The 17044-nt window shown below is 34.5% G+C and overlaps 1 protein-coding gene across 1 annotated transcript; it reads right to left on the bottom strand.

Moving 5' to 3' along the window:
- Positions 1-433: 433 nt before the first annotated feature.
- On the bottom strand, positions 434-16778 carry b2m (beta-2-microglobulin; the record flags this gene model as incomplete). The annotated part of the gene is made up of 6 exons (XM_079581168.1): positions 434-557; positions 647-676; positions 2596-2868; positions 5323-5483; positions 11040-11337; positions 16592-16778. The coding sequence occupies 5 exons, from the start codon at positions 16776-16778 to the stop codon at positions 663-665; spliced, it is 933 nt and encodes a 310-aa protein (XP_079437294.1). The 3' UTR covers positions 434-557; positions 647-662.
- Between the last annotated feature and the right edge of the window lie 266 nt (positions 16779-17044).

Below are 17044 nucleotides of genomic sequence, written 5' to 3'. Positions count from 1 at the left end.
ATATATCAAACTGTATCATTTTTAATCCTGAGCCCGAGTTGATACGAGTCCATTTTTTGTTTTAGTAGATACAAGTTTTGTAAATAAGACATCCAAAATCCTCTTTAGCAAAATCATATTGAAATAAAAATACATTCAAACTTGTTTTTCCAGTGATTTTATTTTTGTTTTCAGATGATCAGAAAAACAGCGTTTCATGGCGTAAAAAAAGTTAAACAGCTCGGCTCAAAAAAATGCATTTACAAGATCTTTTTTTTCTAACTACGCAGATTATCAAGTTGCTTAAATGTGCACATCACTGGTCTTCCTTCTAGTCCCGATTAGGTCTTGTTTTTAGCTGATTTAGTTTTAGGAAAGCCATTTTAAGATTGTGATTAAGAAAGTTTAATGTACAGCTTATTTCTGACAAAGCGAGAAGCGTTAAGTGCAGCACGTTACAAAAAATTCAACCCCTTCACCCTAAATACGTGGGACATATTTACAATTTCCTGATTTTAAAAACACGGTGAAGGCAAAGTGCACAGATCACAATCAGACTCTGGGTTCATCCAAGGTTTCTGGGGGGAAATCACAAAGAGAAATGAGCTGTTAGAGTTTTGAAACGGTTTTAAAATTAAATTTAGAAACAGACAAACAGGACATTTACCTGAAGCCAGTGGGAGTTACATGTCCGGATCTGCAAAAGAGAAAACACATTTATTAGCCATCAGTTAAAGCAGTGGTTCTCAACCTTTTGGAGCCACGACCCCCGTTTTAACAGTTAAAGGGATTCGTGACCCCCGCTTGGGTCACACCGTGAGAAATATAAATAGTCGCCGACATAATTCTTAACCTCTTAACTCCCGCCTGAACCGAGAGGATCTTTTTGTAATTTTTTTTGTCAAATTTTTATCACATTTTTTGTCATTTTTTTGTCATTTTTTTGTCATTTTTTGTTGTCATTTTTTGTTGTCATTTTTTGTCATTTTTTTGTCATTTTTTGTCATTTTGTTGTCATTTTTTGGTCGCATTTTTTTGTCATTTTTTGTCATTTTTTAGTCATTTTTTAGTCACATTTTTTAGTCATTTTTTAGTCACATTTTTTAGTCATTTTTTTGTCATTTTTTGTCATTTTTTTGTCATTTTTTTGTCGCATTTTTTTGTCATTTTTTGTCATTTTTTGTCATTTTTTTGTCATTTTTTAGTCATTTTTTTGTCATTTTTTAGTCACATTTTTTAGTCATTTTTTGTCATTTTTTAGTCACATCTTTTAGTCATTTTTTGGTCACATTTTTTGTCATTTTTTGGTCACATTTTTGTCATTTTTTTGTCACATTTTTGTCATTTTTTGTCATTTTTAGTCATTTTTTAGTCATTTTTTGTCATTTTTTGTCATTTTTTGTCATTTTTTAGTCATTTTTTGTCATTTTTTGTCATTTTTTAGTCACATTTTTTAGTCATTTTTTGTCATTTTTTTTGTCTCATTTTTTGTCATTTTTTGTCATTTTTTGTCATTTTTTAGTCACATTTTTTAGTCATTTTTTGTCATTTTTTAGTCACATTTTTTAGTCATTTTTTAGTCACATTTTTTAGTCATTTTTTTGTCATTTTTTGTCATTTTTTTGTCATTTTTTTGTCGCATTTTTTTGTCATTTTTTGTCATTTTTTGTCATTTTTTTGTCATTTTTTAGTCATTTTTTTGTCATTTTTTAGTCACATTTTTTAGTCATTTTTTGTCATTTTTTAGTCACATCTTTTAGTCATTTTTTGGTCACATTTTTTGTCATTTTTTGGTCACATTTTTGTCATTTTTTTGTCACATTTTTGTCATTTTTTGTCATTTTTTGTCATTTTTTAGTCATTTTTTGTCATTTTTTGTCATTTTTTGTCATTTTTTAGTCATTTTTTGTCATTTTTTGTCATTTTTTAGTCACATTTTTTAGTCATTTTTTGTCATTTTTTTTGTCTCATTTTTTGTCATTTTTTGTCATTTTTTGTCATTTTTTAGTCACATTTTTTAGTCATTTTTTAGTCACATTTTTTAGTCATTTTTTGTCATTTTTTTGTCATTTTTTTGTCATTTTTTTGTCGCATTTTTTTGTCGCATTTTTTTTGTCATTTTTTTTGTCATTTTTTAGTCACATTTTTTAGTCATTTTTTGGTCACATTTTTGTCATTTTTTTGTCACATTTTTGTCATTTTTTGTCATTTTTTGTCATTTTTTAGTCATTTTTTGTCATTTTTTAGTCACATTTTTTAGTCATTTTTTGTCATTTTTTTTGTCTCATTTTTTGTCATTTTTTGGTCATTTTTTGTCATTTTTTGTGTCACATTTTTGGCTAAAATGAAATTCATCAAACTACAAACAAATAATATAGAATAATAATATATCAGATTATACGCTAATGAAAATATGGCTATTTTATCTAAATGATCTGGCGACCCCCCAAATTTGTGTCGCGACCCCCAGGTTGAGAACCACTGAGTTAAAGCTTGGTTAGACACAGTGTGAAAACTAAAGTTGTGCTGTTTCTGTGGTCAAAATTAGGTGTCAGTCCTTGTTTACGCTACTTTGGCCCTCGTTTCATCCGGGTCCAGTCCTGGCTCAGTCCTTACCCCAGTGGTATGTCTTCTCCTTCCCCAGGTGAGTGACGCTGCAGCTGTACTGGCGGCCTTTCTCGGGGGTGAAGTGGGCGTGTTTGGTCAGGTGGTAGTACCAGTTCTCCTCAAAGGCCAGGTCGGTCTGGTTGGCCTTCGGGATGATTTTCCCGTCCACGAAGAGCTCCAGACTCAGCTCCGGGGGGTGGAAGCCGCTGGCGTGGCAGATCAAGATGTTGGGTTGATCCATGTGTCCCGGGTCACGGCTGTAGAGCTGCACTTTAGGTTCAGCTGTGGGGTACAAGAGGGACAAGATGGTTTATATCAGTGTTTCTCAACCAGGGGAGGCGCCTGGAAATGCCAGGATCAGAGGTAGGGATGGACGTTTTGGTTTCTTTAATCTCTTACCACCCGCCAAAACCAAATCCATTCTCTCCTCTATGCCATTGTTGTTTTTATTTCCCTTATGTGTTTTTGTCACTTTTTTATTACTTTTTTGCCGCTCTTATGTCACTTTTTCTGCTGGATTTTTTGTCATTTTTTCTGCTGGATTTTTGTCATTTTTTGCTGGATTTCAGTCTTTTTTCTGCTGGATTTCAGTCTTTTTTCTGATGGATTTTGTCCTTTTTTTGCTGGATTTTTGTCACTTTTTTGCTGGATTATTGTCACTTTTTGGCTGGATTTTTGTCTTTTTTTTGCTGGATTTTTGTCACTTTTTTGCTGGATTTTTGTCACTTTTTTGCTGGATTTTTGTCTTTTTTTTGCTGGATTTTTGTCTTTTTTTTGCTGGATTTTTGTCTTTTTTTGCTGGATTTTTGTCTTTTTTTGCTGGATTTTTGTCTTTTTTTTGCTGGATTTCAGTCTTTTTTTTGCTGGATTTTTGTCTTTTTTTTGCTGGATTTCAGTCTTTTTTTTGCTGGATTTTTGTCTTTTTTTTGCTGGATTTTTGTCTTTTTTTTGCTGGATTTTTGTCTTTTTTTTGCTGGATTTTTGTCTTTTTTTTGCTGGATTTTTGTCTTTTTTTTGCTGGATTTTTGTCTTTTTTTTGCTGGATTTTTGTCTTTTTTTTGCTGGATTTTTGTCACTTTTTTGCTGGATTTTTGTCACTTTTTTGCTGGATTTTTGTCTTTTTTTTGCTGGATTTTTGTCTTTTTTTTGCTGGATTTTTGTCTTTTTTTTGCTGGATTTTTGTCTTTTTTTTGCTGGATTTCAGTCTTTTTTTTGCTGGATTTCAGTCTTTTTTTTGCTGGATTTTTGTCACTTTTTTGCTGGATTTTTGTCACTTTTTTGCAGGATTTTTGTCACTTTTTTGCTGGATTTTTGTCTTTTTTTTGCTGGATTTTTGTCTTTTTTTTGCTGGATTTTTGTCTTTTTTTTGCTGGATTTTTGTCTTTTTTTTGCTGGATTTCAGTCTTTTTTTTGCTGGATTTCAGTCTTTTTTTTGCTGGATTTTTGTCACTTTTTTGCTGGATTTTTGTCTTTTTTTGCTGGATTTTTGTCTTTTTTTTGCTGGATTTCAGTCTTTTTTTTTGCTGGATTTTTGTCACTTTTTTGCTGGATTTTTGTCACTTTTTTGCTGGATTTTTGTCTTTTTTTGCTGGATTTTTGTCTTTTTTTTGCTGGATTTTTGTCTTTTTTTTGCTGGATTTTTGTCATTTTTTGCTGGATTTTTGTCTTTTTTTTTGCTGGATTTTTGTCACTTTTTGTTGCTCTTTTGTCACCTTTTTGTTGAGTTTTTATCATTTTTGTCACTTCTTTTGGTCACTTTTTTTTAGAATACACGACACCTTTACCTATTTATGTATTTTTGTTGTTTTGTTGCTTCATAACTCTTTTTACACCTTAGTTTGAACAGTAACAATACGTCACATAAAAGTAAAAACCTGTATTACTGTTTTATAACTGTTTTGTCACTTTTTTGCTGGATTATTGTCACTTTTTTGCTGGATTTTAGTCTTTTTTTTTGGCTGGATTTTTGTCCATTTTTCTGCTGGATTTTTGTCATTTTTTGGGCTGGATTATTGTCACTTTTTTGCTGGATTTTTATCCTTTTTTTTGGCTGGATTTTTGTCACTTTTTTGCTGGATTTTGTTTGCCATTTTTTGCTGGATTTTTATCTTTTTTTTGCTGGATTTTTGTCACTTTTTTGTTGAGTTTTTGTCACTTCTTTTGGTCACTTTTTTTTAGAATACACGACACCTTTACCTATTTATGTATTTTTGTAGTTTTGTTGCTTTATAACTCATTTTACACCTTAGTTTGAACAGTAACAATACGTCACATAAAAGTACAAACCTGTATTACTGTTTTATAACTATCTGAACATCGGCAGTAACAGGAAATACTTTCTCACAAACATATACAAAAAGTACCACAGCTTCTGCTAGAGGTAAAACTACTTCGACCAGTAAATAAAACAACAAATATTTAAAAAAAAAAGTCTAAAAGTGTTGGTTTACAGCACGTTTTCTCGTTCCCATAACTTGAAAAACTTCGTACAGTTGAACACGCCTTGTTCTTGTTGGACATTGTACAGTGTCATAAAACTATAATGACGTTACTTATCAAAGTTTAACGTTAATGTTTCAGCTTTTGCAGTTTAAAATCGTCTTAAACACCCAAACACCGCTTTTCTATCAACATAAAGCAGATAAAGCTAGATATGAGACGCACGCGCTGAGGAAACAACAACCTCGACGCCATTTTAAGTTGAACAAAAATCTCCGTGAGGGTCTTTATACCGACCGTTTTTGGACTGGGAGAAGTCTGCGAGCACCAGGAGCCCCAGGAGGACGAAGACCGCGGACACGTCCATGGCTGTGGCCGAAAACGTCGAGGTTTCGAGAGAAAAGTTGGCTGTCGTTGAAGAGACGAGACGCGCGCGGAGACACGGACCGAGCGAGTGACTCAAAACGAAACCGAAAGTTAAACCGTGACGTCATCGTGAGGAACTACGCAGCAAGAAATAAGTAAACGAGTTTAGTTAGTTAGTTTTTTTCAATGTTGTTCTTTTATCGTGTGTGGGACTATCGTAAGTCTTCGTGAGATGTATTAGCAGACTTTTCGTTCTCTTTTTTACATTTGTAAACAGTATCATGCTAGCCTATTTGTGTTATATTCTGCATACTTTTGTCTTCTACTTATATATTATCTCGTTATTTTGTCCTACTTATGAATTAGATTCCTTTGTCAAAGAGACTAAACTTTGGTTGATGATTCTGATGGCTCTTTAACCTTTTAACTCCCGCCTGAACCGAGAGGATCTTTTCCCTCACGTCAGATTTTTTTTCCATCATTTATTTGTGGGTATTCAACTCATTTTTGTAACTTTTTTGTCATTTTTTGTCACATTTTTCGTCAGATTTTTGTCCGTTTTTTTTATCACATTTTTGTTATTTTTTATCACATTTTTGTCATTTTATTGTCACATTTTTGTCATTTTTTTGTCATTTTTTTGTCAAATTTTTATCACATTTTTGTCACATTTTTGTCATTTTTTTTGTCACTTTTTCGTCAATTTTGTGTCAATTTCTTGTGACATTTTTGCCACTTTTTCATCAATTTTTTGTCATTCTTTTGTCAGTGTTTTCTCACTTTTTTGTCACATTTCCATTTTTGTTCATGACCCCGGGTAAGGGGTCATGAACCCCGTTAATTGCTATAATGGGGGTCGCGGCTCCAAAAGGTATTTTATTTATGGGAGGCCGTCTAGGAAAAAACACATTACAAATGTGAAAATAACACAACGAAAACCATAGGTTTACACATTAGACGGCGCACTTGTACATTGGTCTTGGTTGAAACACATTCAAATACACTGCCTACACCCTAACCAGGGTTAGGGTGTAGGCAGTGTATTTGAATGGAGAGCAAATGTACATTAAATCTGCCGTTCAAATTAAAAATGCATTTTTTTATGCATTGAAAATCTTGTAAATGCAAGATGGGTTTTTACACATTGAAAATAAAGGCTGTTTGTTTGTTTTTTACTTTTAAAATTCATGTCAGAGTTTTTTTTCACATTGAACATGTAGCTTATTTTTTTCATTGATTGATTGATTTATTTTTTACTTTTTTTCCCCACATTGAAACAAAAAACAAAATATACCAAAAACAGTTCAACTCAAAATGTGCGTGCAACCGATACTGACCGGAAGGTACCTTTTTTTTCTTTTTACTTTTTTTTTCGGAAGGTACCTGTTTCTGCTGGAAACAAAAATTTGTAGGTGAGTTGGTCAACGCCCCAGGCACTAACCTTAAGGACAGTGGGCTGGTGCCTGATCTTAGTACATCTCTGATTGGATGATGAATGGCAACTGTAGATATATCTAATGTGTAAACCTATGGTGTTCGTTGTGTTTTTTCACATTTGTAATGTTTTTTCCTAAATGGCCTCCCATACTAATTCATGATATTAAAGGCCCTATACCTGTTTTTTTTTTTTTTTTTTTTATTGCAAACAATGACAGGGGGACCCGCTAAATGAAAATGTTATTTGTAGCATCCGAATTCTTTACAGGGACGAGTTTAGAGGCACATTTCACAACTTGCAGGGTCACTTTTCAGGGTCACTTTCATAAAAATGCAAGAAAAATAGCCTGAAAGTTCATACATTTGATACTAATGTTTTTGATGCACACTTTTTCCCCTCCAACGTTTACAATATATACGAAAGGAGGACAAAATAAATGTCATTCCATTTCAAGAAGTGAAAAAAAAAAAAAGTGATGCAATGCTGAGTAATTCTGACTCACTGCCAACAGGGAGCTGTGATCAGAGCGTAATCCCAGCACTGACGACGGCCGTACTGGTCACTACAGTAACTCTTTCCACAACAAATACTTCTATACTAACCTTGAAAAGTGTGTCCTGTCATACTGTGGCAGAGTGGTTATCCTGCCCCCTTTCTCCTGTTAAGGTAGTCATCTAAAAGTGTTGAAATTGGCCTCACATACAGTATCTCTGTTGTTTTTCATCTTTATTTGTGATTTCATGAACACATTCCTGCCATTTGTGACTGTCAGTGCTGTCGGGAAGTTCATCAGCAACAAAACAGGGGACGACAAGTGAGTCAACATTGTTCAACTTCTGCACTTTTATTTGGAAACAAACCAGTGCATATTTTAAATGTAGTATGTAGTATGTCTACTGCTTGAAAATGTAAACAGGTTAGCATTTTTATTTTATTTTTGTTTCACTACATGGCCTGCACTGCAAAAAGTACCCTCCTAAAAACACAGAAAAAAATCTTAAAATAAGACATTTTGTCTTTGGTCAGCATTTTTTTCTTGCTAAGAATTCTTATTTCTAGAATATTTTTCTCATCATAAAACAAGAAAGAAACATTAAATTCAAGCAAATAAATAGCTAGAATTAAGCAAAATTTCCTCAGAAAATGGAATAATTTAAGGAAAACATGTGGGTATTTTACTTAAATGTTGCTTGATTTAAGCAAAATGTTCTAAATTACACATATTTTTGAGGAAAATGTTCTTAATAAATACTAATATTTAAGGAAAATATTGCCGGCGCCCGGAGACCCGTCTCCATGATGTGGAGCCAGGCTGATGGTCAGAATCACCTGCTGGAGGATTCACCTATTGTACATGTTTTTAGTGGTCGACACGGGGAGAACATGCTCCACACAGAAAGGCCCCGTCCTGGTGGGAATCGAACCCAGGACCATATTCTTTGTCTAAAACTGAAGAAGATTCAAAAAGTTTTTCTTTCTTGTTACAAGTAAAATTAACATGTTTTTTAGCAAATTTATCTGAACAAGAAATGGCTAGATATTATTTCCTAAAATAAGATTTTTTTTCTCAAGAAAACTTTGCTCGGCAAAACATTATTACTTTTTAGGGAAAAAATAAGAACTTATTTCTTAAAGTAAGACATTTTTTACTTGCTTAGAATCCACTTTTTGCAGTGTGACTTCTCACAAAATACTTCACTTACACTTTAAGTTTCTTATTTGTTTTGTTTATTTTGTAATTACGGCGCAAACAGCATCACACAAATCCAAAGACTCATTTTACAAGTTTTATTTTCCGAGAACTCAAGGCATATTTACAATCACCAGTTTAATAAGAAAAAAAAAAGATTTGTCAATTTAAGAACAGTCCAGATTTGGTCCTTGTTTAATCTGGTCTGGACCATCTAGTCCGATTATGACCCCAGCTTGTCTCAGGTATGTTCATTTAACCTTTTAACTCCCGCCTGAACCGAGGGCATTTTCTCCACTTCAGCTTTACTCAAATCCTGTAGGCCAGTGGAACGCCTCATTTGAAAGATCTACAAAACTAAATTGATCTTTTTCCTCACATTATCAGATTTTTTTTCATCACTTTTTTTGTTGGGCAGTCGTCTCATTTTTGTCAAATTTTTGTGACTTTTTTGTCACTTTTTCGTCAAATTTTTCGGGGGTTTTTGTCCATTTTTTGGTCACTTTTTCGTCCATTCTTTCTCAATTTTTTGTCAATTTTTTATCAATTTCTGTCATTTTTTTGTTCATTTTTTTGTCACTTTTTCGTCAAATTTTTCTCACTTTTTGTCAAATTTTTATCCATTTCTGTCATTTTTTTTTAAAAATTTTTTTCACTTTTTCTTCAAATTTCAAGTTTTTTTTGTCAAATTATTCGCATTTTTTGTCAAATTCTTATCACTTTTTTGTCCATTTTTTGTCACTTTTTTGTAAATTTTTTGTCACTTTTTCGTCAATTTTTTCTCATTTTTTTCACATTTTCATCCTTGTTTTCATCTCAGTTTTCTCTCTATTTTCACACCTTTTTTCCAGAAGCTTTTGGACTGGGTTAAAGCTGGAGAAAATGTGCTCGGTTCAAGTGGGAGTCAAGGGATTAAGCCACTGATTTTAAGTCTTGGTTTATTGTAGTCCCGGTTCAGTTCCTTGTTAGAGTTGCAAACAAATTCCTAATAATTTTCCATGGGAACTCTTTGTCGGAAGTTTTGTAAATGTTCAAAGTGTGAAACCTCATGTAGCAAATAACAAATGAGTAAATCAGTGATGCCGAGTCTTGTGAAGTCTTTAATGCTCTGAAAAAGATGTAGAACCATTCATTCCCATGGAAAATGTCCGACTTTGCAACCCTTCATTCTAAACACATTATAAATCAACCCTCAAATAAAAAATCACTTACACTAAAAGTCAACAGTGTTTTCTAATGATTCAAATTTGCAAAACAAACATAACATTATTTACAGCAAAACCCGAAGTCTGAGAAATGGAGAGAAATGGAGGAAGAGCGTGTGATGATTATGTTTGGTCAAAATGGCCGACGGTGGAGACTGATTGAAGAAGAGCAAGCGCTGGTTCTTGCTTGAGAGACGGACAAGGTGCATCGTGGGAAGTGTAGTACGAGGAGAGCGCGGCTGGATTTACATGTTTGGCTCTGCAAAAACAAAAACACAGGCAAAAGTGCGGTTAGGAACTGGACTGAACGGGCACGAAGAGAGGCCGAGACCTGGTTTGACCCACGTTTACGTCCTGCCTAAGCCCTGGTTTCAGTTCTGGTTCAGGCTTGAGGGCCATAGACACAGACGGCATCTCGTCATAGAAGGGGGCGTGGCTTCGCCGAGGGGGAAAATAGAATCTTTAGAGAAACACAATTTTCCCTCTTTTTAAACATTTTCTGGTGGAATATGAACTTATTTATCACATAAATAAAGTCAGGTGTAACTCGGGCCCATATGGATATTTTCTCACAGCAGATTGTTCAGTAGAAGTGAAAAAACGGCAGTTGTAGCTAGCGCTAGCTAACCGTTAGCATTAGCCTGATGCTAACATGTAGCATCAAGTTAGCATTATTTATGTATTTATGGGCTTTTGAACCACTTTGCTCCTCTCCATGTCTTTATATCTTTTTTTAGTAGAAACTATATTTATAATTCAGCGTTTGTTACAGTAGTTTTTGAAAAATTAGAGAAAGTTTTGATTTTTCTCCAAATTGTTTTCCCCCTTAACAGTTTTTAAAGAAAATTAGAGAAAATTTACATTTTTTTGACCATATATGGACGATTCCAGAGATGCCGTCTGTATCTATACCACAAAGATGGAAGAACCCCCGGGTTTTCTCTGTGGGGCTGTGAGTGTGTTCAGACTTGATTCATCTAAATATCAAAATCTATCACTAAACTGCAGACAAATATAGAAGAAGATCTTTATTTATATAGCGCCTTTCACAGACATGGTCACAAATCGCTTATATAAATATATCCTATAGTGCAGGGGTAGGCAAGTTTTCTTAACGGAGGGCCAATTTTTTTCATTGTAAAAAGACCGAGGGCCAAAGCCGGCAATTTTAGGCCAAAGTAAAACACAACACTGGAAAAATGACCTTCTTAATTGAGATAAATGACTAAAAATTGCTTGAATAAAGGTTCTTTATGTTGAATTTGTGTCTGTTTGGACTGATCTAAGATAAAGATACAAATGCCAATGCAACAACCAATGCATTTTGTGTCCCGGCTCACCCCACACGTAGTCGGTGACCTTTCCTCCGTGGTCGACGCGGCAGAGGAACTTGTCGCCCTGCTGGGGGCTGAAGGACGCGCTGCGGGTCAGGTGGAAGTGCCAGTTGGGTCTGAAGGCCAGGTCGGTCTGGGCGGAGCCGGGCAGCTCCTCACCGTTGCGCAGCAGCTGGATGGTGATGTCCGGGGGGTGGAACTCGCTCACGTGGCAGATCAGGGTGTTGGGGCTGCTGAACTCACCGGGGCCCCGGCTGTACAGCTGCACCTTTGGGGGGTCTGGGGAGGGAGACAGGAATGGTTAGGCTAAAGCTAAGCAGGAACACGCTTTTCATCTACTACTTTCAATCTGACCAGGAGTTCTTTGAAGACGTGGCTACGCAAATGAGAATGAATGAATTGATATAAATAAGGCCTGTCAAGATAACAAATAAAAAAATGGGAAAAATGATGAAATTGTGCATTCAAACTTTGCTTTGACCCGAAGGACCTCCCTCCCAATGTTTTTGCAACGCTTGTTCAGCATTAGCAGATTTCAGTTTGGTTTAACCTCTTAACTCCCGCCTGAACCGAGAGGATCTTTTTCCTCACGTCATACATTTTTTTATTCCATCATTTTTTTGTTGGGTGTTCAAGTCATTTTTGTAACTTTTTTGTCATTTTTTTGGGTCATTTTTTGTCACATTTTTGTCATTTTATCGTCCGATTTTTGTTAAAAAAAAAAATCAATTTTTTCATCAAATATTTGTGATTTTTTAGTCACATTTTTGTCATTTTTTTCCACTTATTTTTCAAATTTTTGTCATTTTATCGTATTTTTTTGTCACATTTTTGTCTTTTTTTTGTCACGTTTTTGTCATTTTTTCTTCAACGTTTTGTCAATTTCTTGTGACATTTTTGCCACTTTTTCATCAATTTTTCGTCATATTTTTGTCATTTTTTCGTCAAATTTACACAAATTTAGTGAAAGAATAAACATCCGCCGCCATTTTGTCAACCATTTCCCTATATATAGTGAAACTACAGAACTCAGTCAAAAGCTTTAAACCTTATTTCAAAAGGCAAACATTTTTTGGGGGGGGACATTTTCACACCAGATAATTGTCGAAAATACAAGCAAAAAATGGTCCAAAATACATTCAGATGCAGGTTTTACAATTGTAAGTCAGCGTTGTTCACTGAAGTGGATGTAAGAGTTTAGAGATTATAACTGCATGACTTTGTGCGTGATTTCACAGTTGAATCATGTCTATTAAACAAAAAACATTGTCTATAAACACGGTGCAGTACTTTCAGTTTTGTTTCTGTGGAAATCCCCCAAGAGAAACATGGATTACAGCGCGCCCCACTGGCTCCGGACTGTACTGCAAACTGGAGCAAAGGGTGTGGACCGGACCCGGCATTGAGTCCACCCAAAATGATCCCAAAACTTTGATTACATGAAGAATCACACACACACAGATAGAAAAAGGTCACAAAATATTATAATATGGAAAGCTAGGACACAATATTGTTCATTTAATGCAAAAATGCCTCAAATACAACTAACGTAAGCATTTCTAATAAAAGGGCAATAGTGTCAAATTTGGTTATTCGACAAATTGGGCTCACAACTTCGAAAGACATGCGTTTTTTTGGGGGGGAAAGAAATGAAAATACAAAATTTCACTCATTTTTTAACCTCTTAACTCCCGCCTGAACCGAGAGCATTTTTGTATCAAATTTTTGTAATTTTTTTTATCAAATTTGTGTCATTTTTTTGGGTCATTTTTTGTCAATTTCTTGTGACATTTTTGCCACTTTTTCATCCATTTTTCGTCACTTTTTTGTCAATGTTTTCTCACTTTTTTGTCACATTTCCATCATTGTTTTCGTCTTTTCACAGCTTTTTTCCAGAAGCTTTTGGACTGGGGTAAAGCCAAACTGGAGAAAATGGTGCTCGGTTCAGGTGGGAGTTAAGGGGTTAACCTTATTTGGAGCTGGTCTGGCTCTGGTTTGGAGGCGTGGCGTCGTCCTGCTTCAGTACTGGTTGAATTGTGGCACGGATCAGGAAGAGGATGTGGTGTAATTAAGCTGTGCCCTGGTGGAGCCGGTTTAGTCCCGGTTTTAGTCCCTCCCCCTTATAAAACAGTGCGTGGGGATTTCCAGGTGATAAAAGAGTCTGAACTATGTCCAAAAGTCTCAGAGTCCGTGCACCTCAAATTATATAATCCTTGAAGTCTGGTGCTGAAAATGTTATTATTTACATTCTTAACCCCTTAACTCCCACCTGAACCGAGCACATTTTCTCGTGTTTGGCTTTACCCCAGTCCAAAAGCTTCTGGAAAAAATGTCTGAAAATAGCGACAGAACTGAGACGAAAACAATGAAGATGTGACAAAAAAGTGAGAAAACTTTGACAAAAAAGTGACTAAAAAAAGACAAAAAAAGACAAAAAATGTGACAAAAATGTGACAAAAAATAACAAAAAATTGACAAAAAAAGACAAAAAATGTGACAAAAAAATGACAAAAATGTGACAAAAAATAACAAAAAAATGACCAAAAAATGACCAAAAATGACAACAAAAAAAAATGACCAAAAATGACCAAAAATGAAAAAAAAAATGACAAAAACTTGACAAAAAATAACAAAAAAATGACAAAAAAGACAAAAAATGTGACAAAAAAATGACAAAAATGTGACAAAAATTAACAAAAAAATGACAAACAAATGACAAAAAAATGACCGAAAAAATGACAAAAAAATTCACAAAAAATTCACACAAAAATGATTTAAAAAATGGCAAAAAACTTACAAAATAAATTGAATACCCCTGAAAAAAAATGGAAAAAAATTTTATGACGTGAGGAAAAAGCTCCATTTAGATGAGTTTTGTAGATCTTATCTTTCAAGTGAGGTGTTACACTGGCCTACAGGATTTGGGTAAAGCTGAACTGGAGAAAATGCTCTCGGTTCAGGCGGGAGTTAAGAGGTTAAAAAATGAGTGAAATTTTTAGTTTTCATTTTCTTTTCCCAAAAAAAAAAATGCATGTCTTTCGAAGTTGTGAGCCCAATTTGTCGACTATCCAAATTTGACATTGCCCTTTTATTAGAAATGCTTACGTTAGTTGCATTTCAGGCATTTTTGCATTAAATGAACAATATTGTGTCCTAGCTTTCCATATTATAATATTTTGTGACCTTTTTCTATCTGTGTGTGTGTGATTCTTCATGTAATCAAAGTTTTGGGATCATTTTGGGTGGATTCAATGCCGGGTCCGGTCCACACCCTTTGCTCCAGTTTGCAGTACAGTCCGGAGCCAGTGGGGTGCGCTGTAATCCATGTTTCTCTTGGGGGATTTCCACAGAAACAAAACTGAAAGTACTGCACAGTGTTTATAGACAATGTTTTTTGTTTAACCTCTTACCAAACTTACTGAGCCAAATGCATTCTGTCCTCTTTGGCCATTATATCGGTCTGTGTAACACCTCATTTGAAAGCTAAGACCCACAAAACTTGATCTTTTTCCTCGCGTTGTTGCTGTGTTGTGTCACCTGTTTTATGTTTTTTTTTTTAGTTTAGAGCTTAGAGTTTCTGTAATTTTTTTGCTGAGTTTTTGTCACATTTTTGCTGAGTTTTTGTCACATTTTTTGTAATTTTTTTGCTGAGTTTTTGTCACATATTTGTTGAATTTTTGTCACATTTTTGTTGAATTTTTGTCACTTTTTGGTTGAATTTTTGTCACTTATTTGTTGAATTTTTGTCATTTTTTGTTCATTTTTTGTCACATTTTTGTTGAATTTTTGTCACTTTTTTGCTGAATTTTTGTCACTTTTTTGCTGAATTTTTGTCACTTTTTTGCTGAATTTTTGTCACTTTTTTGTTGAATTTTTGTCATTTTTTTGTTGAGTTTTTGTCACATTTCTGCTGAATTTTTGTCACTTTTTGGTTGAATTTTTGTCACATCTTTCTTGAATTTTTATCACTTTTTTTTTTTTTTTGTCACTTTTTTGTTGCGTTTACATCCTTGTTTGCCCTAATCAAGCTTTTTGATTAGGGCAAAGCCAAACTGGAGAAAATGGGATCGTATTTTGCCTTTTGAAATAACATTTAAAGCTTCTGATTGAGTTCTGTTGTTTCACTATATAGGAAATGGTGACAAAATGGCGGCGGATGTTTATTCTTTCACTCACTGTCTATAAAAAAACATAATCGTCCCATTTATTTTCACTCACAGATGATTTTCTTCCTCTTTTGTGATCGCCACAAACTACAGCATGTGTGAAGCAGATCAGATCAGCTTTCTTTTGAACCAAACAGGGGGACGACAAAGACAAACAAAGACAAAATGGCTGCACGGGATCCAAAAAACGCTTTCACTTTGACACAATGAAGTCACGCAGCGAGTGGATAAATCATTATGTGTCATCCTAGTCTTACAATAAAACAAAATAAAATAAAATTGAATAAAAAGCTTGGTCCTGGTGTTGGTCCATGTCTAGCCCAAGTTTGGTTTAGTCCAACTTTAGGCCTGATACTGTACGTCAATAAACATAAAAATAAATGTCATAGGGTTCAAACCTGCATTAAATCTACATTTCCGGGACTATTTTTGCAGCATAAGTTTGCCGAAAGTGTAATAATGAAAGTGTATTAATGGTATAACAGATGCATCTTACAAAAATATAGGCCTATGTATGTTGTGATGTGAATACGGCGGGGGAAGTGACAAAAAATGACCAAAAAATGACACAAAAAAAGACAAAAACTTTGACCAAAAAATGACAAAAAAATGATTAAAAAATGATTAAAAAATGACAAAAAAAGATTAAGAAATGATTAAAAAATGACCAAAAAATGACAAATAAAATGATTAAAAAATGATTAAAAATTACCAAAAAATGATTAAAAAATGACAACAAAAATGATTAAAAAATTATTAAAAAATGACAAATAAAATGATTAAAAAATGATTAAAAAATGACCATAAAATGACAAATAAAATGATTTAAGAATGATTAAAAATGACCAAAAAATGATTAAAAAATGGAAGAAAAAAAATGATTAAAAAAATAATAAAATATAATATAATAAAATGACATCTTACAAAAATATAGGCCTATGTTATTGTGATCTGGGGAAGTGGCTGTTTTTGTCCTGGTTTGGTCCCTGTAAAAAGTCTGAAGTTTAGTAGTGCACGTGCTCGTCCTTTTTTAGATCAAATTGTAGCCTGTCAAGTAAATACATGTAACTACTGTTTAAATTCTGTGCAGTAAGAAGAGTAAAAAGTCGAAAACTAGACTGTATAAAAAAGTGCGTCAGAGCTTTGCCATGTTTTACTTTCACTTTTGGCTGGAGCAAAGTGGTTTCTTAAGAAAAACGTGTTTAAATAGAGAAAAACTACACATTTCTCCGTTTTTAAAGCATCATATCACCGAAAGACAATGTAGCTGCTTTCATTCAGATCATGCATGTTTTAAAAGCGGGTGATTAGTCGAAGAGCAAAAAATGAAAAAAATGAAAAGTATTAAACATGAAAATGCTGCTTACTTCGTGCGTATCCAGCGTCGGCGACCCAGTATAGGGCCACGAGGGTGAGGCAGGTCAGATAGCACTTCATTTTGGGACTTTTAGCTTCACTTCTCGAGGGCTGTCTGTTCGGCTGTGTCCTGTTCGGGCTCCGCGGCTGGACTGAACGGTCACGGGAACGGCGCAGGAGTGTTGGAAGAGCGCGCATTTACGCACGCCCATAGCCAATCATAAATCCGATTTTGACTGTTGCCAGGTAGACTTCGTCCTCTCAGGTTTTCGGGAGACACATTAGGTTTCGTTCTTGAGTGCAGGTGGTAAATATGGTGGTCAAACTGTCACCGCCTTTCCATTCCTCAAGAACAGAACCAAAACTAGCTTTTATGTGAGTTTAGGAGGACAGTGTGGGGAAATTTCAGATCATAAATTGCTCATTGTAGCCCTGACCATCGCCAACAATGCCATAGGCTCAGG

Source organism: Gobius niger, assembly GCF_951799975.1.
Source record: "Gobius niger genome assembly, chromosome: 22".
Classification (NCBI taxonomy): domain Eukaryota; kingdom Metazoa; phylum Chordata; class Actinopteri; order Gobiiformes; family Gobiidae; genus Gobius; species Gobius niger.
Note: the sequence above shows the minus strand (reverse complement) of the source record. Positions and strands in the feature narration are given on the sequence as shown.